Source organism: Thunnus maccoyii, chromosome 12 (assembly GCF_910596095.1).
Source record: "Thunnus maccoyii chromosome 12, fThuMac1.1, whole genome shotgun sequence".
NCBI classification, from domain to species: domain Eukaryota; kingdom Metazoa; phylum Chordata; class Actinopteri; order Scombriformes; family Scombridae; genus Thunnus; species Thunnus maccoyii.
The window spans coordinates 16,921,292-16,948,561 of NC_056544.1; the positions used below are offsets into that span (position 1 = coordinate 16,921,292).

General features: G+C 42.3%; 1 protein-coding gene across 1 annotated transcript in view; it reads left to right on the forward strand.

Annotated features, from left to right (window-relative positions):
- The first annotated feature begins 57 nt into the window (after positions 1–57).
- LOC121908577 (tensin-3-like) overlaps positions 58–27,270 on the forward strand; it is a 33,710-nt gene continuing 6,497 nt past the window's right edge. The window contains exons 1-20 of the mRNA XM_042428707.1: positions 58–476; positions 7,173–7,340; positions 7,590–7,640; positions 7,795–7,917; positions 8,503–8,567; positions 9,644–9,727; positions 10,528–10,640; positions 11,163–11,223; positions 11,423–11,498; positions 11,588–11,717; positions 11,975–12,040; positions 13,234–13,335; positions 17,992–19,182; positions 22,651–22,808; positions 22,904–23,036; positions 23,148–23,231; positions 24,942–25,074; positions 25,322–25,884; positions 25,996–26,082; positions 26,193–26,324. Of these exons, the coding sequence (XP_042284641.1) occupies positions 7,191–7,340; positions 7,590–7,640; positions 7,795–7,917; positions 8,503–8,567; positions 9,644–9,727; positions 10,528–10,640; positions 11,163–11,223; positions 11,423–11,498; positions 11,588–11,717; positions 11,975–12,040; positions 13,234–13,335; positions 17,992–19,182; positions 22,651–22,808; positions 22,904–23,036; positions 23,148–23,231; positions 24,942–25,074; positions 25,322–25,884; positions 25,996–26,082; positions 26,193–26,324 (3,502 nt within the window). The 5' untranslated portion in view covers positions 58–476; positions 7,173–7,190. The remainder of the gene's footprint in view (positions 477–7,172; positions 7,341–7,589; positions 7,641–7,794; positions 7,918–8,502; positions 8,568–9,643; positions 9,728–10,527; positions 10,641–11,162; positions 11,224–11,422; positions 11,499–11,587; positions 11,718–11,974; positions 12,041–13,233; positions 13,336–17,991; positions 19,183–22,650; positions 22,809–22,903; positions 23,037–23,147; positions 23,232–24,941; positions 25,075–25,321; positions 25,885–25,995; positions 26,083–26,192; positions 26,325–27,270) is intronic.

The window sequence follows — 27,270 nt, forward strand, 5'->3', positions numbered from 1 at the left end:
AGAGGGAGGAGGCCAAAGAGGGGAGGTAGAGTGGAAGGGGGAGGGAACAAGGGAGACAGCCCTAGCGGCGCAGTGGGAGGACTATCCCATGCCAGGACTTGTGGCGGCTGCAGCGGCAGCCTGGACTGGAGGAAGTACGCTGGGGGGGGGCTGAGCAGCAGCAGCAGCAGCAGCAACAGACAGCAGGAGAAGCAGCAGTTCAGGAACCGAGCAAGGGCTTCCATTTTATCACCGACAGCCACAGAAAAGACCGAGGAGAGTACCGGGTCCAGCTGGGACAAAGTGAGCTCACAGGAGCGCCTCTGAGAGCACATTCCAGCAGAGGAAAATGAGCCTCTCACCCTGCACTAAGCCTGTATGACGGGCTGAGGGCTCTTTGACTCAGGACTTTACCCCCTTTCAGCAGCTCTGACTGACAAAGGGAATCAGAGGGGGGAAAAAAGAAGAATCAAAATACTCGCTTTCATTTTGAGAAGGTAAGGCACAGTGTCTGAACTTTTTCCACGGTCAGTCATTAGCAGCGAGGGTTTCAAAGTCGGGCTGGTCAGTGTAGGATTAGGGCTCCACACACTGGAGTACCTTTCAATCTTTTTTTTTTCTCTTCTCTTTAGCCCTTTGCTCAGTCACATTTCATTGGGTTTGCTCATTTATTCAAAGTGCAAAACAGGGCAGTGCTCTCTGTATTTACCTTGGCTCTGTGTCCTACTAAAACCAGGAGTGTGTGTGTGTGCATGTGTGTGTGTTTGTGCCCCAGCTCTTTCAGCAGGACCCTGAAGACAGAGAAGGGAGTCATTCAAACTGAGCAAGCACTGATCTTGTGATTTTTTTCTTTTCTTTTTAATATGAAAGAGTATTATTGAAAGTCTTTGACTTGAACTTCCTAAAGCTTGACCTCTCAGTCTTTTTAACTTTTAAATGTCTTCCTCAATGAATTGTGTTTTGCTGTGACTATAATTTGGGGTTCCTTGCTTTTGTGGGCTATGGTGAAGTGGAGACCTTTTATAATGTGAAGCATATGGGGCCATTCTTGTGGAAGACTTGTACCCAGTAATCTGTCCTTTGTTTATTGTTTGGTCTCTTCTGCCGGTGGATAAATGATGGAGACAAACAAATCGAGAGAGTGTGGCTGTTTTCTTTGAGCTACAGCTGCTGCGTGGTATTTGCGGCCTTAGGGCTATGCTTCTCAGGCAGCCATTGTTGATGACATGTACAAGCGTCCTCACATCACAGCAGCTGCAGTCCTCTTCACCTGAATATCAGTCCCTCCCTTTCCCTGCTTACAGCTTGAAATCAGACACACACCTGCATTTACACCCTGCTGCGCACCTTTCTTTCAAGCAACATAAACCATGCAGGTTGCCCCAAACATTTTGCAGGCTAAACTCTTTCAAGATTAGCTTTAATTACAGACCCAGCGAGACAGGAGAAACACTTTTTTTTTTTTTTTTTGAACTGGCAATTATAGCTTTTGTTGCTGGTTCTATTTTGAGGTCAGAGTCGTATGAACAATATCTGTGTCTGAAGGCGAAAGAAATGCGCGCCTGAGCAAAGTCAGACACCCAAAGCGTCCGTTTTCTTTCACTGATAACAGGCGGCAATTATAAAGAGTTGGCAGAGTGACAAATGAATGGGGATGCTGATAGTGTGGTTTGGACAGGTGGGTTGGCAGAGGGTTGGGGTTGTGTACTGTAAGCAGAACACTGTGATCTAACTCTGGGAAGAACAGCATGGGCCAGAGCACTGGGGCATTTCACTTTGTCACAGTGGTGCCACGGCCACTTGGCTGACATGTGTAAGCCATTAAATGTAGAGAAGGAGACCTGGGAAAAGGAAGGAGAATGAAAGCAATAAAGAGGCAAGAATGGCAAGAAAGAAGGGAAAGAAAAAGAGAGATGGAGAGAATAAGCGAGTGAGAGTGGGAACGTAATCCATTTTGGAACACATTCCACTATGACCTTGGGATAGAAAACAGTAATTAGGGAGTACTTTAGGAGCCTTAAGGGCGCACAGATTTGCTCAGAGCTAGGGCTGTCATTTTTATTCCTTTCAAAATATCTCATGAAAATGTGGGACAAATACATGTTAGACTTCCAGGGTTACTAAATAAACTTGCTAAAATACCCGCTCCCCTCTTCCGTGGCTTTTTTCTTCTATAGATTTCATGGTTTTGTTTATTTCAGTTCTTCAGCAGTAGTGAATGGGTGTCAAAGCCGCAGCGTAAACATATAGAGCCCCTGACAGGAAAAGGCCAGAACAAACTGTGGCCTTGTCCCTCTCTGGGCCCTGAAACCAGCCTGTTAAGTCACTCTGGACATGTTATCCCGCAGTATGAGGCAAACAATCCTGCCAAGTATAAATACAAGGCGGTTTGGAACAGTGAACCTGATGGTATCAGAGTTATTAGGTGGCTATTAGATGTGAACGCTAAATACCAGCTGCGAGTCTACAGCCAGAGGATAAGGGCAAGAAACAAATGTGGTGTGGTTGTACAACCACTGCCATCTGATGTGAGTGGTAAACAGGCGTGAATAGTTCCTTTTATGTGCTGGGCAGACAATGAAATAAAGCTGATAGGAGAAAATGTAGCCTAAATATAGTAAAAAACATTTCAGTACAGCAGGCCCCTGCAGGCAGCCAGACTTCCTGAAGCATTTATGGCACTTTAGGTGTTACCAGACAAACAGCGTAGGAGATCATTAATCTGTCCAGAGACTCCCAAAGAGACAGTAGTGTACTGTATGTGTGGCTCCTATTTTCATAGGAAGAAAAAATACATGTCTTACAAGATTGGTTGGATGGACTTTAGCATCAATGAAAGCTAAATTCTTAGCCATAACAGCAGTGGAGTCTGTACCAGATAAGGTTTGTGTTGAAGTGTAACAAGGGGTTGGGTGCTATTTGGAAAATGTTTTTTTTTTTTTTCTTTCAGTGATGAATATCAGTGGACCTATTTTTATTTCAGTTTAATGGACCTATAAAAATATTCAAGTTGTCAGAAAATGGAGGCTGTTGCCATAACATGTCAATCATAAACCAGAGGCGAGAGCCAAAAGAGGCAATTTCGTTTGATTTCGGAGTGTGAATGTGGGGGAGGGATCCTTTGATTGCTTTCATATGTGTGCAGGAATAGTTATAGTTTGCTTTAACTAGTTTGAAAACACTGGGCAACTCTTACTAAATTACAACCAATCCATTTGAATAAAGATTAATCGATAAAGGCAGACTTTTATCCGGTAAAACTACACCAAAGTTTGGTTGTAGCAGCTTCTCCAATATAAGGATTTGATGCTTTTCTGCTTCATATCATTGTAACACTTTTTGGCTTTGGGATGTTTGGTATGAAAAAAACCATCACTTTGAGCTCTGATGCTAACTCGTGGTAGGAATTTGTCACGAATCTGGCATTTTACAACTAAATCCATCATCAAATCCAAAAAGCTGAAATACTCGTCTCATCATGGACACTGTCTTGAAAACATATAGCATCTTTACCTTATACTTTCCTCATTTGAATAAGACTTTTTCTCAACACTGTATTTCTTCTTCCACTAGTTTGTACAATTATGTAAAAGCAATCTATATGATGATGACCACACAGAAATCACTAATAGAAAATGCAGCCAGGGAGCCTCTAGACATGTAGCAACCAGCCTAATCACATAGAAACACACTTCCACGTAAATGGATTTGGTTGCTTTGGCTCAAGCCAAGGCTCTGGAGAGTTTTATTATTTGTGACAGACAAGTATGCAAAGTTTTTGCCAACTGTTGTCACCACAATGGACTCAAAAATGAAAACAACCATGAGGTCATCATTCACATGATTAGGCCGTGATTTAACCCGTAGGGGCTGACTAACTCTGTCTGAGTTTTTGGAATTGCTCTCTTCCTGCAGTGCGTGTCCACTTACATGTTGCCGTCTTCTTTCATCTCGCGGTTCACCTGCTCATACAAAATGGAAGATTCCATACAGTGCAGGCCAGGTGAAGGGTGTGGCTCTTGAAATAGAAGCATGCTGCATCCCAACACTTTAATTTGGCTTCCTACTCTATCTTCCTGCATTTCTTTGCTCATAAATGAAACATTTTATTAATTTATTTCAATGTTCAGGGTGATTGAAAGGAAGGCATTTGGAATAGGTCCCAGCAGGTGATGGTCATGCATGTGTGAACGTGGCTGACAGCACCCACGCAGCCGAGTCAAGCTCTTACCTGTAGGGGTTGGAGCTAGGGGAGCCAGACACACCCTAATCCCCCAACATCCTGACCTTAGTAAACCTGTTGCAGCTTGTTCACAGTAGACCTGGCAACCCTTTTTTTTTTTTTTTTAAAAATCACTCAGCCTACCCAAGTCCTCTCTACCAGCCTTGCTCTCACAGTGCCATGGGTGGGCTCGGGATTTGAGTTCCTTGGCACTGCTTATTCTGCCTTTGTGAGCTAATGCTGTGCCTCAAACCAGGAACAAAAGCAGTCAGTGCAAATTAAAGACCAATTATCTTTAGTGCGTGCTGGGGCAAGTCGCTCACGTTGGCTTGAATGATGAGTGGGAGAAATGAGAGGTCTTAGTAGGAAAAGGATGTTGGTTACTGCTGTGCTGCACATGAGTTATTCATGTGAAATTAAAAAGCTGCAAGCTGATATTTAGAAGTTTTGTGAGTTATTTTATAAAGTGATGTATTGGCATCTTTTGTAGATATTAATGGCTTTTAATTGAATTGGCTTGAACTTTAATTTCCCTTTGTTTAATTACCTTGAAATTGCCCACTAAGTATGTAATTAAGTAGGAAATTACTGTGCCTGGGCCAAGTAAAAGTCCGGCACATAACCTCCTGAAAAAACAACATTTTTGCTTTTAAGTGTTTGTATAGATAAAAGAAACGAGATAATCAGTGAGCTTTTTCAACAGCCAGGCTAGCTGTTTCCCTCTGTTTTCAGTCTTTATGCTAAGCTAAGCTAACGAGCTGCTGGCTGTTCTTTATATTTAGCATATATTGAGCAATTAGTTCAATATCACTCTCAAAATGTCAAACTACTCCTTTAAAAATCCAACTCATAACTGCTGTAGCAAATTAATTAACAGTCTCTGGGTCACATAGAGGGTAAGTGTTGGTTAGATTCCCTTCTAATCTCTAGTTAGCATAGTACTTTGACACTTCCAAAACATTACTAAGCCCTCTTCCCATGCCTCTGCCCTGGAGATACACAGAGTCTAAGTACTGGCCGACCTGTTCATTAATTTCCCATTAGTCAACAGTTTTGCCTCAGAGTCTCAAGGGAAATAGACTAACCCTGCCATTAGTTCCAACAACCCCCAAGTACCTCTTCCCCTTGCTCCCACCTCCTCCAACACACATACTCACAAAACACCCAGCTCGGTTTCCCCGAGTGATGACCTCTTCATACACATGGCCTCTTTCATTCCGCTCTGAGGGTTGGTTTAAGCCGTGGCTACAATGTGCTCTGGTTTATGGCTCCCTCTCTGGCCCCCTTCAAAGTGTTGGGCTGTAGCCTGCAGTCATTTCAGACTTAATTGACAGACACATTCTTGACTGCGGATAGTTTAATCACAACAAACAATCGGGGTCATTCAAGAAGGATGATGATATCTTTGGCAGCATTTGGAATGTGTGTCTCTGTGTGTGTGTGGTTGTGTTTGTGTTTGCATCAAATCTGAATCATTAATCAACCAGAATTGATCACTTATCTCTTACAAATGCAGCACACATGTATAGATCAATGATTTTTTTTTTATTTTAAAGTCGTCAACATTCAGTCAAAATCTGGCTCAGCAGTTTGTTTGATCAGGGAAAGAAAGATGAAGCCCTTGAATTACTTCCATCGTTGTCCCCGGTGTTTTCACAGTCCACCAACCATTATCAAGATGGAGACAGGAATTCTATGTCCGACAGTAGGAAATAATAGAACATTGGAACTGAAAACTAGAAACCATTGAACCATATGAACAATCAGTAAACCGACAAGGTAAAATGTATCACAGACACCCCAAAAAGAAATCAGATCATAAAAGACAACAGTTGAATGACATAGTTCGAGATGTGAATATCATGAATGAAAAATTAAAACATGAAATATCCACATTCTATCAGGGAATACTATCTATCTATCTAAGTTTGTTTCACTGGCTGTGATGTGGCTGTCAACACCCCTCACCTCCTTGAAATAACCGGGAAAAGTAGCTGGGAGCACTTTTGTGGAAAAATCCTCAAAATCTCACACAACACAAATCAACAACTGCAATTTGCCACTTTGTTCACACACACTATGTGCACACTATTGGCTAAAATCAAACTCAGGTTTATCTTTAATTAGTCTGCTGATAATCTGTTTGGTCTATCGATTGTTAAGTCTATGAAATATGAGAAAATGGTGAAATCTGGCGATCACAATTCCCCAGAGGCTAAGTTTTTATCTTCGAATGAAAGAAAATCTGCAAATCCTCACATCTGTAAGCTGGAACCAGCTCATTTTGGCATTTTAACCTAATAAAAGACAATTACTGTTATCTCCGTCAGTTGATTAACAGACTAATTGTTCGTTAGTGTGGGCGAGAGGCAACAGTTTGCTTTTCTCCAGCTGACAGGCAGCTACAGGGAGGCCATACAGAGATGACTAGATAAGAGAATAAGGGATGTGTCTGTGGGTGTGGTAGGGCTGCGGGGGGGAGACAGGCTCTCTCCAGACCACCACTGCAGGAAGTTCATGGCCATGAGGTCAGAGGGACACGCCATCACTCAGGGATTTACAGCAACTGGTTTCAACCGGAATTCTTTGAAAGTTTTTTTTTTTCTTTGTCATTGTTACTTTGACTGTGGTAACTAGCTAGCTGGTGTTCAATCTTTTGATACCACTGTACTGTATCTCTCTTTGCAGTAGAGATAAGTGGCAGTCATCTCTCACCTGTTAAAAAGCCGTTGGTTTACTGTTCATTTGTGACACACACTGTTGGCCGTTGCTGCTCAAACAAGACACCCTCTGTCATACAATCTGGTATTGAGGTCATTCTATAAAGATATCTGGGGGAAATGTGGACACAATGACTGAAAGCTGAGGACTTTGACCATCAAATATTGACTTGAGCAAAGTCACCTGCTTAAAGCGGGAATGATGTGAGGTAGTTGAAAGGCCTGAGCCACTACTTCTTTATTTTCAACAGGACGGCCCCAGATTCAGGATGGAGGAGGGATATGAGCTCGACCTGACGTACATCACAGAGCGCATCATCGCTGTGTTCTTCCCCCGGGGATGTTCAGAGGAGATCTACTCACACAACCTGAAGGATGTCACGCGAATGCTCAAGTCCAAGCATGCAGACAATTACCTGGTCAGTGCTCGTGCGTATGCTGCTCGCTGTCTCTCCGAGCCAAGTGTCAAAGTGCAAACAGCATTGATGTCAGGGCTCATGGGCTTTCAGTGGATGTTGACAAAGTATTGATCTCAGAGCGCTTAGCTCATCTTTTTTACGCAAGCTAACGTAAGAATCAGTCAAAGCAGACGTTTGTTTTAGAAGTGAGGTGCAGTAATCTTGGAGACAACGTGTTAAGTCACACACTTTGTTTTATGTTTTCTTTAGATTATCAACCTGTCAGAGAAAAGACATGATCTCTCTAGAATGAACCCAAAGGTAAGTTTGCGTGTTGAGATATCCATTCATCTTCTTTTATCAATTGTATCCAGTTCCAGTAAACACTATAATATTGATTGGTAATGCAGAGGATGTGCCTTCTAGTTGTGTACAAAGATGCGGTGTATGTTCACAGTGTATAATGTGTCTGTAGACTTTGGATACAGGCTGGCCAGACTTCCATGCTCCACCTCTGGATAAGATCTGCACCATCTGTAAGGCCATGGAGGGCTGGCTCAATGCTGACCCTCTGCATGTGGTGGTTATACACTGCAGGGTGAGCATTCACAAGTTTTGTTGTATCAGCTGTATTTTGGTGTCTTGTTAATAATTTAGCCCTCATAATGTACCCCTGACGGACCACATTTTCATTACACATTTCTAAAGTTTTGTTAAAGCCCCTGAAAGTTTCACATTTTGAGTATATCTCTATGATGTTAAATAAGAAACAAATGAAGAAAAAAACATCTGTAGGCATTATTTATGAAGAGGTTATCGGATCAAATTAAGCCAATCTGTTCACAAGAACTGCTGTGGTTTGATCAAATTTAATTGACAGTGACCTAACAACCAACCAAACATCACTGGAGTTTGATTCAAATGTTGTTAGATCTTGTTGGTGCACAAAGCCTTTTCCTAAATGAACCCTGCCCACTTCAAACCAGTGTAAATAACACTGAGAAAAAGAAATACAGAAATATCCCACAGGAATTAACCAACACTTTTCTAACTTTGGCAGAAAATAGCATGTTTATGTAGGAAGATGATTGAGAAAATAAGTTTTTAGGGCCTTTGAAACAGAGTACAACCAGAAGTTTTAAATGTGTAGTGAATCATCTCCTGTCCTCTCTTGTTTCTTCAGGGCGGCAAGGGTCGGATCGGTGTTGTCATTTCATCCTTTGTGCATTTCACAGATGTATCAGCCAGGTAATCGCTGCTATGTGTCACATTTTTAATCCTATGTTACTATAAATGTAATTGAAGTCAGGATTTATCATAATACGCCCACTCACTGTTGCCAACAAATGATATCAACAACAACCCACAACACACATGGAGACTCATTTCGTAGACCACAAGCAATGTCATCGCTCAACCGCAGCTGATTTGTTTACCTCCCTTAACTGAGGGTCAAGGTGATTCAGAAAGTGAGTCAAAAGAATATCACCAAATTCAAAGGAAAACCACACAATTTGCAGTATGAATCACCCCATATAGAGTTTCATGAATCAACTCGGAAACATGTTAGTTACTGTAACAGCTTCTGGCCACAGTTTCGGTTTCATAAAATCTATTCATCTCGGAGAAAAGCGATTCTAATTTTCAAACCGTTGTCAGTCAAATTGATTCAAACCAGGTTGCCGCTTTTGCTAAGCCCTAAAGTCAAGAAATGCAGCAAACATTTTGAGAGACGGGCCCGGTGTTATGCCACTATGTAGATCCTTTCTACACACAGCAGTCATTGTGGCATGAGCACACACGGGCCTTCTGGTTTGACCAATCTCTGCCTCCCTTAGTGTTTGTGTCCCACTGAGGAGGACCGGGTCGGTAAGGTGAATGTGAAAGACAGAGGGCAAAAAGAGGTAGAGGAAGAGATAGGAAAACAATGAGGCAGAATTACAATGGAATAGATTCGGGGGGGGGGGGGAGCAGAGAGAGAGGGACGACGAGAGAGAAACAGAGCTGTGGTGAAAAGGCTCCAGCGCCTGTTGGTTTTAGGGCTGTCTGAATAGCCGAGCTGTGCACACACTCTGGCCTTTCTCTGTCCTCCTCTCCCCCTCCGTGTTTACTTAAGGCTGGCATTCTCTTCCTCTCTGCTGGAATCCCTTGTCTCTCCGGTTACTTTCACTCTTGTCCATTATGCATGTGTATGCATGTGTGTCTGTGTTGTCCTAATTTAAGTTAGGGTTAACACCATTCAATTATAGAGCAGCAGAGTGTAATCTCTCTCTTAAGTCATAATTACCTAAAGTGTTTAATGTGTCTCCCCGTCTCCCTCAAAGTGCTGATCAGGCGTTGGACCGCTTCGCGATGAGGAAATACTACGATGATAAGGTCTCAGCTCTGATGACACCTTCGCAGAAACGGTAAGACCCAAAACATAAGCACGCCCTTCTGTATGATAACATACGTCTATATCCATCCATCCAGCTGGTGCTTTGTTGGCCCGTGTCTCCGTCCAAACACATTCAGACCCACCTGATTCAATACAGACTGTGTGTGCCCTGATGTTGTTTGTCTATTTTTTTTTTCAATGAGAAGATAGTCATTGTTGATAATTGTAATGAGAATGAGCTCCCATGGTGACCTGGCATGATCCTAACCCTTGTGTATTACGGTGAATCATCATCGCTCACACCAATGTCTCTTTTGGAGAACTGGTTTCTCAGATTTGTTTTATTATAGTTTCTCCAAGCTGTCTTGTAACCATGTTTATCTGAGATAAACCTTCAATGATGGCAACATGGACAGATGACACTATATCAGGATGGTTGGGCATTGTTGCTGATGCTGAGTTGATATAAATGTCTGAACGATACTTTTTGCGATGCCTTACTTTGAGGGATACAAACATTTGTTATGTAACATGTTCTTCCAACCTTCTCAAATGTTTCTTTGTGCTAAGCTAAGCTAACCTGCCGCTGGTTGTAGCTTTAAATTTCTTGCCTTGACAAACAAACGATGGAGATTGAGTTGCATTATGTGTGTCAGATCCAGTCTGAACTTGGCAAAAAATATTATTTAAATTAGTAATTTTTGGATTAAAGAATATGTAAACATCTGTCAGCCCTAAAAACATACACAGCATGTTTAATGTGTTTTTGGTTTTGGTAATACATAGTCGCCCTGAATATTATTTAACTTCGCCTCTGTGCTTTCATGTCAGGTATGTTTGGATCCTCAACAGTCTTTTAAGTGGATCCATGAAGATCAACACCTCCCCCTTGTTCCTACACTGCATCATCCTTCACGGGATGCCGAACTTCGACGCCACTGGAGGTTAAGCTCATATTGTTTACCGCCACACACAGCTGCAACTCCCACGGAAAATACAGTCACTGCTATCATGACAGTATACAAGAATCCAGACACAACCACATCAGTGTCGGGGCAGTAAACAAGATGGAGATTTATCTGCCCTTTATATCTTTCTCTCTTTCCAACACACATACACACACGCAGGCTCAGACACATAGAAGCACTTATACTGTACATATAAACAGAACTGAAGAGAAGAACGTCTTTATGGGCTCCCAGTAAATCCACGGCAATTCACACCCACGTTTGCATGTAAATTGCTGTTTTCACTCATTTGAGTGAAACAACAAAGCTCTTCGTCACATGTGAAGTTGAAATCTCTTTCTCACAAGAAGAGCTTATCACACTTGAGCTGTGAGCAAAACCATCTCAAAAGCTTCTCATGAATATCTTACCTGACAGGCTACTGAAGGTCGTGATATAAATTCACTTGTAACAAACATTTTTTGAGAATTAACCTTTTTTCTATTATGATTTTTTCAGTATGTCGACCATACATCAAAGTCTACCAGGGAATGCAAGCAGTGTATTCATCTGGAGTCTAGTAAGTAGCTCTCACATGCGGTATAGTAATGGAAACATTATAGTTTACATCAAAGAATGCAGAAATACATCAAAATAATTTTCTGTTTAACTTAGTTTAATGCTGATTTTAACTCGGAGTTACTGCTTTCTGTAAATATTTATGACTGCTTTCAAACTCCAGCTCATTTTGCCTGACTTCTCTGTTGTTTTTCTTTCAGTCATATTGGTCCAGGCCACAGAGGCCGTGTATGCATCACTCTGGAGCCTGCCCAGCTTCTAAAAGGGGACATTATGGTAGGAAAACAAACAAGATGACTGTTCAGAATTTCATTACTCATTGTAGCAATCACCATATATATATATATTTTTTTATTTTCGTTTAGATTAAATGTTATCACAAAAGTGACATTTCTTCGGAGCGTGAAGTCATCTTCCGGCTGCAGTTCCACACGGGAGCAGTGCAGGGCTACAACCTGATGTTTGAAAAAGAGGACATGGAGACTGCCAACAAAGGTAACAAAAAAAAAACAAAAAACCCAGGGAACAGGTCTCAACATGCCGCTAGTTTACAGCAACTCCTCTGCTCCTCGCTGCGTTTTGCGGGGCTCAGTCTGGACTTAATTTAGACTTGGCGCTTTGAGACTGATAATCTTGTTTTCCCAAACATGTTACGTGTACTGAGACAATCTTAGCTGCAGACCAACAACATCGTTCATCTTTCCAATTCTGAGTGGCCACACTCATTGCATTCCTGTGTGCTAACATTTCAGATCCCAGATTTCCAGATTACGGTAAAGTGGAGCTGGTGTTCTCTGAGGGACCGGAGAAGATACCAGGTAGATTCCCAACTCTTCAATGTTTCAATAAGTTGCTACAGGGAGAGCTAGTTGGAAAAGCAGACACAAGTGCTTTCTCCATTTTCCCCTTCGTGCCTTCCTGTGCTCTGTTCCTCCCCCTTTGCCCCCCGGTGAGAAGGGATGTGGAATGCTGCAGAGGGGAAATGTAGTGTGAAGTGTGTGCTGACAGAGAGGTAAAGAAGCACAGCATGTGCTGCCTCAGAGCCCCACAGGAGTGAAACTATGTTGTGTGGGTCTATATATGTGTGTCTGATATTGCATGCGCTGTATATATTTTCTGGTGTGTCTGTTAAACACATTTTCAAAAATGTAACAATCCTCTTTGTTCCAATTACACAATGAGAATGGTCAGAAAAGGTCAGAAAGATTTTTCGGTAGAATTTTGGGCATGCGTTGGTCTATTTATCAAAAACTTGACATTTCCAGTCATTGTTATCCCCCAACAATGTGATGTAGATATGATTTCAGTCAACAGCCTCAGGGGTCACAGTAAAACCTCGAATAAAACCCGCTTGGGCGTTATTTTTTGTTATATCCCATGATATGTTGAGGCCATTTTAAAAGGAATAGTACAACATTCTGGAAAATAATATGCTTACTCCCTTTTGTGCCAAGAGTTTTATTGATGTCACTCTCATGTCTGCATGGTAAATAAAAGCTGGAGCCAGGAGACGGTTAGCTTAGCTAAACATAAAGACTGGACGTAGGAAATAGTTAGCCTGGCTCCGAATAAATGTAAAAAAAACAAACAAACTCAAATGCCCATTAATTAACTATATATATATATATATATATATATATATATATATATATATATAGTTTGCTTAGCCATATATATATATATATATGGCTAAGCAAACTCCCTGCTTCTGTACAGACATGAGAGTGGTAGCCATCTTTTCATCTCACTTTTGGCAAGAAAGCAAATAGGCATATTTCCCAAAATGTCCAACTATTTCTTTAAGGCTTTTACATCTGAAAAATCTAGAAAAAATATCAGGCCCCAACCTTAAATATCTACACAAAAATGTCCAACTAAGTCAAATCCTACTTTCTTTCTCCTCATTCGAGCCATTACTGAAGTTAAAATAATAACAGTATGCTGTGCTAATCCCTGTACTGAAAACATACCCAGATACAGTATCTACAAAAAATGTTATTTTTGGGTCCAGGTCCTGACAGGTGGCAAAACGGGGCGGATGTTATTGTGGACTACAACACAGCAGATTCTCTAACCCGCTGGGACTCCTACCAGAACATCTGTGATGGTGAAGGTACTGTTGCTACGCTGCATTAGTCACTACATGACTCACAGTACTTTGTTTTAACAGCATCAACCTAATGAATCACACTCCGTCTGAGGGGAAATATCAGTCTGTTTTTTATGAATGGGAGAAGAGTCCATAGGGTGTTATTTAGGCATAACATGAGGTTCCCCCCCCCCTCCTTTTCTCTCGCTATGACTTCTCCTGTGTTCAGTGTGTTTCTCACTTACACAAACAGACACACACACTCTATTTTTCTTCCAGGGAATTAACAGAGCGTGACAGGTCCTGCTCCATGTTGTTGAGGGACTGCAGTGTGATTGCATTAACATGCACACACGAGCACCGCTAGCTTGGTTTATGTTGCAATCGTTGCTAACGGGAATACTTAAAACCCCGGACAGGCCTTGTGGAAGACTTTAATTATGGCAAGGAAAGGAAACGAAAGCTAAAATTTACTTTGGTGTAAGAAACTCTTTAGGTTGCAGCATGATGAGTATGACAAGCAGTGTTGTTTCTGTGTGAAGGACGGGGAGGAGTGTTGTTGTGTGTAGGGAATACTGGGTTCAAAGGAAGAGCTGTTCTCAAGAGGTTTCTATTTTGTTGTTTCATCAAATGAATAGGCATGCTTTAACCATCCCACACACACACACACATACACACTCTCACTAGCGCCTGCACACACACACACACAGCCTCACACTCAGAGCCACCCTGTCGGGGCGTCCCGTCCTAGCTGCGGTTGTTGCTCTCCACTCAACCACAGAATTCACAACAACCTCCCAGAATAGAGTGACTTGGTGGTGGCATTAAAACGCAGATCCACCCATTCCCAGGATTCATTGAGTGTTTTTATAAGCTAAGTTCAGCTTGATGAAAATGAGCTGCCTTTTTTTTTTTTTCATTTAAAATACCCCAACACATTTATATATAATTTTATGCTCACCTCTGGGAATGCAATGAAAGAGCAGACGCTAATATTTAAGAATTCATCAAAGCGAAGCAACAAGGGAGCAATTTTTTTTCTCTCCCCTTGATTCCAAAGCATTCATGTGGGATATTTACAGCCTTGTTTTCTCATGTAAACACTACATCTGAGAGGGAAGACTGGGAGCTTTGTTGGAATTCTACATCTACTTACCACCAGTCCTCTAGCGGGCTCAGTCTCCCTCCGAGACGCTGTCACTCACAGGCTGGTCGGGAGGAGGAAGTCTCAAAAACGTTTGCCACTGTAGTGCTAAGACTGTGAAAAGAAAACCTCATTTACTTCAATGGGTTTTCTTCAATAAGCAGTGAGAATGTGTGTTTATCCCCATGTGTGAATTAAGAATCGGATTTTAAAAGATTGTTTGTCCAGAAAGGGTGTTTATTTGAGTTAACCGTCAAAGCAGGTCATTGTCTTAACCAACAGCTGTCTGTAGAAAAGAGTTGGTTGATTGATTGATTTGTTGAGAAATGCTGAATAGATATTCATAGTTATATCAGAGGTTTTGGGTGCCACCAACCCCAAAAAAATAAATACTTCCAAAAACATCAACTCAATGTCTGTGTCTGTTCGTAGCAGTCGTGGAGCTTTCAGTTGTATAACATAATGTTGGTCAGCAGATGAGATTGCCCAGATGTCATGGAATGATGGATGTTTGAAATTTCCATTTTTTTGGAGCATGTTAAGGACTTTTTATCCATGTTGGCTTTAAAGTTGTGCTTAGTAGTTCATTCCTGACCACAGAAAAAGCGGCTGACAAAGCAATCTCACTTCATGGTCCATTTTAGTAGCTGTTCCAGTCCTTAAAGTGCACGGAAAAAAATGGAAATTTGAAATTTACAGTTTCATGACTTACTGGATAATCCTTTAGTTGAGATTATCAACTGCTGTTCCCAAGGTCAAGAATGAACTTAAAACTCAGTGTTTCTGTCGCTCTGGATAATCAACAATTGACAGTATCAACAGCTTTCACTGAGACTATTTTTAATAGAATGTAGTTCCAATTAAATCTGGAGTGAGGATATTTTCTGAAAAGATATGTTTTTTTTAATAGAATTGTCCAATACTTTGAGCACTACAAGAGAATTTTAATTCACATCCATTGAATTGGAGTAGACAGAAATGTTAGAAGTGGATACCTCAAAACCTGGGCAAGCAAAAGAAAAAACTTTCTGCATGGCTAAATACCACCACAGGTATGTGACAGAATGTTTTTGTCCAATTTAGCAGTTCTATAAAGGGGTTTCCCCTCGACAGCGAGTTCCTTTCTATGCTTTCTATATGTACAGTATGTCCTGTACAAACTGTACGCAGGATTTTTAGGGGCCGCTGTCTACACATTGAAGGCACATGTAGAAGCTTGGTCGGAAGAAAATGAGGATGATCATCATCATTATGCTTGACTCATGATTTTGGCATTCAGGAGGTGCAGGATTGTAGTAACTGAGATGGAATGGAATGGAAAGGGTTGGGTAATTGCATGGCCATACACAACCAGACCTCCTCTTGTGATACGAGAGCAGCCGGAGGAACAGTTCTGGTTTTGCCGCTCTCTGCACTGTAATTGGCAGATTATTCAGGGACCAACCATACCACAACAACCAACATGATGAGTGCTAGATATAAATGACTGATTTTCAGAGGTTTCATGGGTTTGTTAATGTCAGTACAACCCTGATAGGTAAAACAGTTTTTAAAACAATTGCGGAACCCCGTAATTGAGTTTCGGGCACATCTGTTTCTTGCCGATATTGTACATGAGGGCGGCAGGCATGTAATTTAATGACACAGAAGAGTGAGAGAAAAACAACTTGGCTGCCGCTTTTCGTGAAAATTGCCCAGAGCTCCAAGTAGAAGGCAAGGATTGCTTTAATTAAAAAGTGTCTTTTTACAGAGTGAAAAAGTCTGGAGCTGCAGGAATGTTGTTTTCATTCTCTGATCCTCTCCAGGGCCGCCCTCTTTCTTTCTTTCTTTCCCTCTTTTTTCCTCCCTTTTCTCCCCAGTGGGGTAGTCCCCCTGATGCAGGGCAAGAGGTCGGGTTACTACTTTCCTCCGGCCCGCCCCCACGCCTAAACCCCGCCTCACTTGTTTACATTCCTCTGCCCTTATTTGGAGATCTCAAGGTCCCCCCTTGTGTGGAGTGCAAACACTCTCACCTTCTCAGCAGAGAAAGAAAGCAGGGCCAACTCATTCGAAACTCACTTGATTTGACCCTGACCATCATCTGCTGGGTAAAAGCCATGTCTGCTCTCGTGTGTCTGCACGGCCTCTTCTCCTCTTCTTTTGTTTTGCTGGAGATGGGGATTGTCTTGCATGCTTACCTGGCAGCGGCAGTAAAGGTAGGAGATTTTTTTTTGTTGTTGTTGTTGAGCCAGATGGGGGACCATGAGGAGGAGGGAAAAGAGAGGAGAGGCAGGACGATGACAGGGGGAACAGAAAGAAAAAGATGGGCAGCATGGAGGGAAAGGGGAAACATCTGTCTTAAAACCTGCTTGCACCTTGCCAAGAGGAATGTTACGAGAGGGATTTGTTGGAAAACTCCCGGTGGAACTGACCTGTATGGAGGCCTGAGCCGAGGCTGCTCAAGGCCGGATGCAAGTCCCACCAGTGTGTTTGTGTAAGCGGGGGGCAAGTCATACATACAGGAGCTTTCGGAGAGGAGGAGGAGGGGGGAGCTTTTATCATGCGTGTCTGGTATTCAGATCCTGCGGTCATGGTTTGACTGAAAGGCAAGTACTTAAGGCGGCAGATTGAGGGAGAAGCATAGGAGTCATGTTCCAGGTCTCTTTTGTTGAAGCAGAAAGAGAGTGACAGTGAAACAGCAAGTTTTACGTACTTGGCAACGCCGCTCACATGCACTTGGAATTCTACTCCAGCCCTCATTTTGCGTAAGTCTATGCCATGATGGATTTGACTCAGCCTTGCAAAATGACTGACCTCAGTGATTTTTCTTTGACTTCTGAGGATTAAGGAGGTTGTTTGGACATATGCTGGGGGTCAAGGGGCAGGCAAGAGGGAATAGGGTGGCTTAATCACAGAAGGGTGAGGAATGCAGGGGTCAGACTGTGAAGATCCACTATCTGACTCTTGTAGCAGCATATAGAAGACTCTCAACATCTCTTATATAACCTGAGCATGAGGAATACCTTTGTCTGGTGCGTGCGCTGCAGGCACTAGCACCTTGTTAGTTCACCTGGCAGCCTGATCGGAGAGGAGAAATTGTTGTGGCAAGATCACTGGAATATTTTTGCTTGGAAATAAACTCAGATTAGAATATCAAAATGACAAATTTGAATAATTTGGTTGGTTTTACCTTTTTTTTTTTACATATGTAATTAGGTGATTTGTTTCAATTCATTAACATGTTTTCTCTGTCAATGTATTATTTTCCTAGTTAGAATGTAGTAGTATTTTAGTCTGATGTGAAATGTTGCCCTGTAATGTCTGCAATGTTGTCTTTGTCAGGTGTTGTGTGATTGTAAGTGTTGGGCTTTGTCAGTAACAGATTGTGAATGATGGAGTTGGTGGGGTGACATGATTATGCATGTTAACAGCGTCTTGTTTTGTCTGTGGTTTTGTACCGTTTGTCTGTGTGAGTTCCTGCTGTTTGTGTGTCTCTGTGTGTACGTGTGCCCATACCAGCTGACTGTATGAAGCGCTGCATCTCTTCTATTTTACAGCGCCACGCTCTCAAGGCCTAACCCAGGACAAAGCGGCTAACAAGCGGAGCGCCAACGGAGGAGAGGCCACGCTGGGCCGAGGGGCCCGCACAACCTCCGCCACCTCCAGCCCCGACCACAGCGACCACGCCCTCTCTGTCAGCAGTGACTCGGGCCTGTCTAGCACTTCTCTGTGGGCAGACAGACCCACACCTATCACCAACACCACTGCCACCATCAAGCCCAACCAGGGTCCCAGCCAGCAGGAAAAGGTCCAGCTGAAGCGCCTTCTAAGCGGCTTTGGCGTTGAGGACCCTTCACTGGAGGAGATGGATGATCAAGGCCCCAGAGTGGGCATGCAGCAGATAGTCCCAGCGCAAGTGCACATCAACGGAGATCCCCGTCCCCGAGAGAGGGAAACCGACATCCTGGATGATGAGGTCATTACAGGTCATGATCTGCACAGTGTGGACAGTTTAGGGACCTTGTCGTCCTCCTGCCACAAGAGCAGCCAGAACTCCCTTCTTTCAGATGGCTTTGGGAGTCCTGGAGGAGAGGAGCAGCAAAGCCAAAGCCAGCATCACCACCTCCACCACCCTGGACATCCTCCAATGGAGGAATATGAGAGAGCCTATGCTGAGGCTAGAAGGGGCTGTCTAAGCTCCAGGAGTAACTCTGTGGCCTCGTCTAATCCCAGCAGTGCGTCTATGCCAAAGCAGCATGTCTACAGACAGGGAAGCTATTCCACACAGTCATGGGTCCGCCAGCAGCAGATGGTTGCTGCACAACAGTTTATCTACATGCCTGAGGATGGAAATGATACAGAAAGATACCTGGGGAACAAACAAGGGAGCAGTTCACCCAAAACCAGCCTGCCGACCGAGCCACAGGTCCCCACCAGGGACACGACGGCGGATACTCTGAGAGACACAGCGCCTCACAAGGACCAGGCGACGCTAAACAATAACAACAACAACAAACGGGACGAAGAGTTTAAATCTCTAACAATGGACATTGACAACTCCATTGACCAGCTCAACCAGCTGATCATGGACCTGGATCACGCATTCGAGCCGGTATCGAGCCACACCAGCTCCATTAAGAGGAACGGCGGGGCGCACGTGAACGGCTCAGTCGCCAAATGCTCAAACGGCATCAATCTCAGATTCAACAATAATAATGCAGCAACCCTGAAAAACACGCAGCAGACAGGTAAGATAGTCAGAGAGTCTGGGTGTGGTGGTGGTGACGATGTGGTGTTGTCTGGAAGTGTGGTCGTGAAAGAAATGTGTCACAGTCATTATGAAACCGGAGGTTGTTCTCCAAGAAATGTCTGATGATGAACATGGCAAAGATATAAGTAATAAGACATTTTTTATTAACATGCTAAGAATATTTTTAAAACAGAGTAGCTCCTCTCCTACAGCATCAGCTTTTCTTCTCCTTCACTACAGAGTTAACTTAACAAAGCACACCTTCTCTCCCTCTCCCACCTGGCAGAAATAGCAGGGTTGTTGCCAGGTTTTCAGATGTTTTCAGTATGTTTCTGAGGAAAGAACACTGTCCAGACTTGTCTGTATAGTTATCTTGACTCTGGGATCAGTAAGGTACATGAAGAGAAGGAGAGCAGCTGTCATCGACCTTTCTGTACATTACCATCTCTCAGTGTTAGATTAAAGAGATTGTGTTCTGAGGAATATAGATTTCTGAAATCTTTAAAATTGTGTTTCCCTCAGACTTACCCGCAGACTGGCAGCTTATTGTTGTGTGTAGAAGAAGTATTACGCATTTAATATTCGTCATTTCCAATAGATGCTCCCCTACTTATTGCCTCATGTTGTTGCAACATCTGGCAGCAGTTCAGTGATATGCTCTTATAATATTAACATGTGTCCTGTGATTGTTGTTGTTAGATTTGTTGTGTGGACAGATTCTATATTATGCAACGTAATGACTCTTGTATCTACAGCAGATGTCTGCCATTTATTTCTACTTGGTTCATGTTGTAATTGATCCCAAGACCATTTTGAAGGGCATAACTGTACAGTATGTCTGCCTCGACCAAAAAGCTGTAAAATTTAATAGAAATCACTAGATTACAAAACTTGACTATCTACCCTACAGTTGTGTAAACATAATCATCTCAAGTAATGTTTTCCACGTTACAAACATCTGAATTTTACAGTAGACATAACAAACTCTTACAGGTCATCAGATTTGATACTCTTAACTCAAAGATAGTCATTCCGTGGGTGTTTTTAGCTGGAAACCAGTGAAAATGCCTGGGTGTTAGCGCGTATCACACTCCACCATGTGTGTGTGGTTGCAGGGGGGCACAAGATAGGGAGGCCCGAGTAATTTCCAAAGGAGGAACAAGTGAGCCCAGAGGCAAATATTTTTTCCATTTGATTCCAAAGGCATACCTGTCTGTGCATATCTGCTACACATGAGCGTCATTCCAAGAAACAAACGCCGAAGGCTGTAGCTTTGCTAATTCGCAAAAGAACCTGTAGGAAGTAATGGATTGCTTGGTTTTAACGTAGGTTTTAATCATTTTACACTGATGACAGGAGCCTCAGAGATCTTACAGGGAGGCAGATTTAATTATTCTGTTTTCATGGATGATGCATCATGACTGTCTAAAGCCTTTCAAGCTCTAATACTCCTTTGTGGCTAAGGTTTGCCAGTAGCCATGTAACTAGACTAAACAAGCTTTCCTGTCTGCTCATCATGTCATCACACCAAGCCTCTATGTTACTATTTTCACTAACCGTTGACCATTTTGTCTTAAATTCACCTGTTCTGCTCAGTTTATTTTAAACATCTTTAACCGCACTAAGGAAAAGAAAGGGAGCTGAGGGAGATGCCAGAGAGAGGTTACAGTGTTGATGTTGTGTGAAGGTGTCTGGGGTTGTTGACATACAGCAAGTGATGAGAGGTGGTTAAAAACTCAAGTGGAGAATGATCTCCATGTGAGACTTGAATAAAGCCTGCAGAAGAAATTTGGCCCAACGCTAAATTCGTCATACCTTCATATTTGCAGGAGGCAGCTAAATTATATTGTAATTACATTTGGATTATATATATTATAATCTTCATCGCTTTATAGTAGTAGTGCATTTTATCAAATGCCATTATACTGTAGCACAAGATCCAAGACACACATGTTTCCAGCTCTTCCTTCTGTTGATATCAGAGTCACACCATTACTCTGATGAATTATTGTTTTTTATTATTTTAAATAAAATGCATGTCTCAGTATAATATTTCTCTTTAGTAGGGTATAAATTTATATCACTACAAAGATGTTTAGCGTAATAAATATATGAGTATGTTCTCAGAAAATTCAAATGGCAAATCATTTGAAGCTAAAATTATCAAATGAGATAGAACTGAAATCAATGTACTTATTCACCTTGATGAAAAAGCCTTTACTCACTGATTTGCAGCATTGCTAATATCAGCCAAATATCAAGGGTGTTACCTCGGTGAAAACGGCATAGCCAAATTTCTGTTGCCTCACAGTATATAGTTACTTGTCATATTGCCCAACCCTGCTCTTGAGGTTATATTTGGTTAAAGAAAAATTGTGGCACTTGTGGCAAGTGAATCATCGGAGAGAATGAGTTTGTCTCGTGATAGTGAGCGAACCATTCAGATCCATGCTCGCCTGTCCTCATGACAGCTTCTCACACCTCTTAACCAACATACAGACAAAAGACAAAGATTATCCGGATCAATGGTACACACACGCTGTATATAAAATTCTGTGAGGCGGATGTATGTAATGAAAAAGTAAAAACTTGCATCACTGTGATGCATGCATGGAGAAAAACTGCCAAGTATGCATGACACAGTCTGTGTCATCCATACCTGCCCCAGACAGTGTGAGTAATGGTCCCTGCCATTAGCACTTCTGCACCATTAGCATTCTTCAGGGTTGAGAGGCTGGAGCTCACTGGGAGGGCTCAAATTAACACCCTAGTGCTGAGTGGCAGCACTCTTCAGAGTAGTCACAACATTGAACCCCCCCACACTCCACACCCTCTAGACCACCAGCCAGACCCCTGGCATTCCTCAGCTGTCCTCTCAAAACATTACTGCAGGCAGCACCACTGGGGTTAGATACTGTTCAGATGAGCAGTGTGGCCCTTTTCCTTTATGGAATGACAAATATGTCATCAACCCCGAATTTTGACCAGAGCGTTGTCATGAAAGTACCAGTTTAAAAAGATGTCTGCATCGAACATGGGAATATATTTTTTTTCGAATTGAAAATAATGATAATATTGTTTATTTACTTTGAGTGAAATCATGTGATGATATGATCTTAGATTGTTATAGTTCGAGAAATGACTCATCTGACTCATTCTGAGCAAGCTAACCAATTTAGTTTGTGCTTTACACACATATGAAACTGTTTGATATCTTAACATGTGATTCTGAGGAGTTTATGCTTTTATTCCTGAGTAGACAGACATTTCAAACAGTAACTAGAAGACGATACAGGGTTGGAAAATATTGCTGAACACTCCTCTTAAAAGTACCAAAGGTCAAAGCACTGTTATTTTAACTTTCGGTGTGTTTTTTGACACACTTTACTTCCTTGAAATCAGTCATTCCTGTAAATCCGTTAACGTTTAATGATCCGTTTGCTCGTGTCTACCTGTGTGTATCCAGCTGTCCAGTCCAGCGAAGGACGTGGGGTTGTCACGCGGAGTCTGAGTCGTCAAGGAAGTGATGTCATGGATCACCCAGGCTTCTGCAGCTCTGGATGGGGTGTGGCAGAGGAGTACAGGGGCCAGCGGACATACCCCTCCTGTGTTCCACAGGCCCAGGTAAATTCTACATGTGTGCACAATGTCTAATAATGTATCTATCTGTTCAGTATGGTGAGTTACATGCATGTATGTGTGTGTGCTGTTTGTTCCAGCATCCCCTGTTGTACCGGACTGACAGTGCCGACTACAGGGCCCAGGGCCCGGACATAGACTGCGGGGTTGAGGCTGGGAGTGACATGACTCCACCAACGCCTGCCTTCCCAATCTCACCGCCTACACCTTATGGTAAGTGCTGTATGTTCACCTGTGTGCAGTTGATTTTGCAAGCATTTGTGACCGGGCTTTCTTTGTTAGGTTTAACTAAATGTCTTGTTCTTGTTTGCTTTGTGTTTTCAGTGAAAAATATATCAGAATTGAATCACCTCAGGCAAACTCCATCTCCCAGCATGCAGTCCTACGGAGGCTACAGAACAGACCATGGTAGGGTCAAATTTATTCAGAATGCAAACTAAAGTGACTATCTTGAACAAACAGATTATCACAAAAAGCTATTAAGAAAAGTTTCCGCCTTAAGTAAAGCGAGTGGAACTTATTGTGATAAGTATTGTCCAAGTTGCTGTGAAGAAAAAATATGTTTTCTTTGTGCAAACACTCTTTGCATTCCCCTACATTCTTCTGTTTACTTGTGTTTTTCCCCTGAGCTAATTAAAGATAGTGAGTGAGAAACAGACACTTTCACTTCTGCTCTGTGACTGCATGTTGAGATTCACTATTACATTAGAACAGAGCTATTTCAGGTCCCCTTGCCTTACCTGATAATGGTGACATTGTTGTCCGTGGAATTTTTGAGGTTTTCAAAAAGGGTCAGAAAACAAAGACGTCTCAAAAATTCAAAAGCAGGGAGATTCCTAACCACTCTCTGCCCTTCATGTTTGGTTTTCGGAGAATGTCTGCGTGGTCGTGGCCTGAAGAGAGAACTTGTTTTTTTTAGACATAACAGAGTTGTTCTTTAGATTAAAACCAAGCCATTTTAGGTTATTGTGTGTGTGTGTGTGTGTGTGTGTGTGTGTGTGTGTGTGTGTGTGTGTGTGGACATTTTGTTTTGTTTTGTGGGGTTTATCTGAGGTGGAACACACCGTGGGTATGAGATTGTTCTCAGAGATGGGAAGAGTTGTACATTTACAGCCCTTTGTACCCCCAGCATTTAAGGACTTTGATGTAAATTTCCAAATCCTTTGAAGTTATTGTTTACTCAATATTTTTCATACATCTTATTCAGAATAATTACAAAATCTGTCAGGCCGATGTGTGTGTTGCAGTGTCGTCACTGAGATTCACTGGAAAAGCACAAGATTGCACATGTCTGGCTCTACTCACAAACAGATCTCACCATAAACTTAACCTTTACTTTCATTTTGATTCAGCTTTGAGTCCTTATTAGCTTGTTTCCATAGTGATCTACAGTATGTCTAATGTTGTTGGGCCTGGGAGCAGATCTGTGCCCCTGCTGTGCCTCTTACTACCTCAGACACCCAGGCAAGAATCACTACATTCAGTCCTGCCACATCTCCATGGTTACTGTGGGTCAGGAAGCATGACACAAAAAAACTTTTCTTCCCCCATGAAAGTGTCTCTGTGTACACAGTTGGGAAATAGGAACAAGAAGAAACCAGCAATTCTTTCAGCTATGCACCTCTTGTTCCTGTAAAAGTAACGCTGAAAAAAACCCAGCTGTAAAGCCTGAGTTGGTCTTGGGTTTGAGGCTGTGAGAGGTTCCAGGTTACGATTGATTAAAACTAAAGCTTTTAGCTAATTATGTCAGAGAGCTTTTAATTTCTAGAGAGAGAGATTTGTTGACTGTGTGGGTTGTGGCAGGGATAATTGGTGATGGTGGTTTCATATAGATTGATGGCTGGGTTCAAGGGTGTGGGAGTTTCATTTCATTTCAACTCAAGTATTGATTGTTTTTTACTGGAAATAATCCAGAGTTCTCTCTCCCAAGGGGATTTTTCCATATTATGTGGCTTTTTTCTTTTTTCATACAGTCCTACTTGTTACAGCAGGTCGTGTTTGTATTTATTTTCATGTAATAAAACATTTTAAACAAAAACAGCTCCACCATGACTCTTAACATGTTCATAAATGTGCTAGAGGTGACATCCCCTAATTTCTCTTCTTGCTCTTGCACAGAACCCCGGGGATATTCAGAGATGATGAGTCATGTTGGAGTTGATGGTTTGCCTGACTCCTCCATCAACTGCCACAGGACGCTAAGTGCTACACACTCTGCCTCCATTGTTGAGAACCTTCAGCGGACAGAAAGGTAAAAATCTATCCAATCTAGAACCTCGAAGCAGCGTTAAGCATTTTCTTTGACGGCTAGGGGGCAGAATGTCCAAAACAAATTTAAGACTTGAGTGTTGATTCTCAGTGGGATTGACAGTACTAGCAGACAATTTTTGTTTATTATAAGGAGTCTTTGATTTCAGTGTTAATATCAAATACATAAACAATGCTTATTTACTGAGTGCTTACAATCCTCTATCTTGTGTTTCTTTTCTCAATTTAAGCTCATCAATAAACCAGTCTTGGCCAGAGCATCCCGTCCTGAGCTGCCACTCGTCTCTGAGCAGCTACCCCTCTGCCAGACAAGCACCGCCGCACTCCATGTCACTAGACTATGGTCACCACTCACCTCCACTGCACCACCCCCACATCCACCCCGCCCCCAATGCCCACAGCTCACCTCGAAGCAGCCAGCGAAGCCGCATGGCTCACTACGCTCTCAGCCGCAGTCCTGCTCAAAGCTTTGATGAGCAGGACGACTCGGGTCTCGGTTACGGCATGGACTGTCCCACCTCCGCCTCCTCTCTGCTTGGCAACGGAGGCATGAAAAGGGATCTTCTCAACTCCATGGATGGGAGTCAGAATCAGTCACAGCCGCCCCAGATGCAGCCCCCACTTCTGCCTGAGAAGAAGAGGGCATCGGACGGGGAGCATTCGCTGGGAACTGCCTCTCCAGCTCTCAGTGGGTTCTCAAGTCCCCACAGTGGGAGCTCCCTGAGTATTCCCTTCCCCAACGTCTTGCCTGACCTCTCATCTCAGATGCCAGGCACAGCCTCACCTCTGCCAGGTGAGCTAAGATCCACTAATTCTGCTTATGGCCTCATAGGTGTCATGTTTTGATAAGCACACACAAATAAATACTGTCATTGTTTTGGCTGATTTATTGTGTGTTTTCCAGATGTTCTGGCCAGCAAGCAGGTTACTGTAAAATTTGTGCAGGACACATCAAAATTTTGGTACAAGCCGGATATCTCAAGGGATCAAGGTAGGCTCAGTTTCTGTATTTTGTTCCAGAGTAATTAAAGAAAAGAAAAGTTTTTTTTTGTGTGGAAAACTATATAACAACCTCACCATCATTATGCTTCTTTCACTCAGCCATTTCAGTCTTGAAGGACAAGGAGCCTGGCTGCTTCATCGTGCGGGACAGCCATTCCTTCAGAGGGGCCTATGGGCTGGCAATGAAGGTGGCTACACCCCCACCCTCAGTTCTCCAACAGACCAAGAAAGGTATGATAGATATGAACACCAAGAACAGATTTTGAACTTTTGTTTAAAATTGTTTTGTTATTCCTAATTGGTTTAAATTAAGATTGTTTGGTTAAAAGTATCACCTTATTGTACGTGTAATGGGAAATTGCTGATCACTCAATAAACACACAAAGAGAGCATTGTTAGGTAATGAAATAATGTATTCAAATAACACAATCAGAAGTATAATGCATCATAGTTTTGGAGACAAAGATACATACCGCCTAGCTATCTTTTCTTTGTCTGAAAAGTTGGCATTTAACCAGTCCCTTAAATACTACTTGTACAGAATCTATAACATCTGTTTACTAACCTTACAGGTCAGCAACCAACCCTCAGAAAGAAACACAAGTCAAAAGTTCAACTAACCTAGAAACAGTCTTTCTTCACAACCATATATGACAGTACATAAGCATGCACCAAGTAACATCACAAAATAACATTACTACTATATTAAATTAAGGACAAACCACACTATCCTCTAAAAGCATATCAGATTTACACACAAACATCTACATAACTATAGTTTATCTTATTACTGGCTCAGGTAAAAGTACAACAGAATAAACTAACTGTTAAACACACAACTGCCTCATTTTTCACAGCAAAGAACTAAGTTTAGAATAGACGTAGCACAGAGGAATTTAGAACATAAGTGAAACACAAACTAACACTAAACTGAACTTAAACACTATCTGAAACATGTATGATATATACAATAAATACATCAAATGATAACCTACTATTCAGTTTTCTTTCACATATGCAAGGAATATTCTTATCTGTTTGTCTTTAATTTTTTCATGAGGTCAACATTTTGGGAAACAAACTTACTTGCTTTCTTTCCAGGAATGAAATGAAAAGATTGATATAAATCTCCTCTTGTCTGTGTCAAGTATACAGCTGATGTCTGACATGGTTAGCT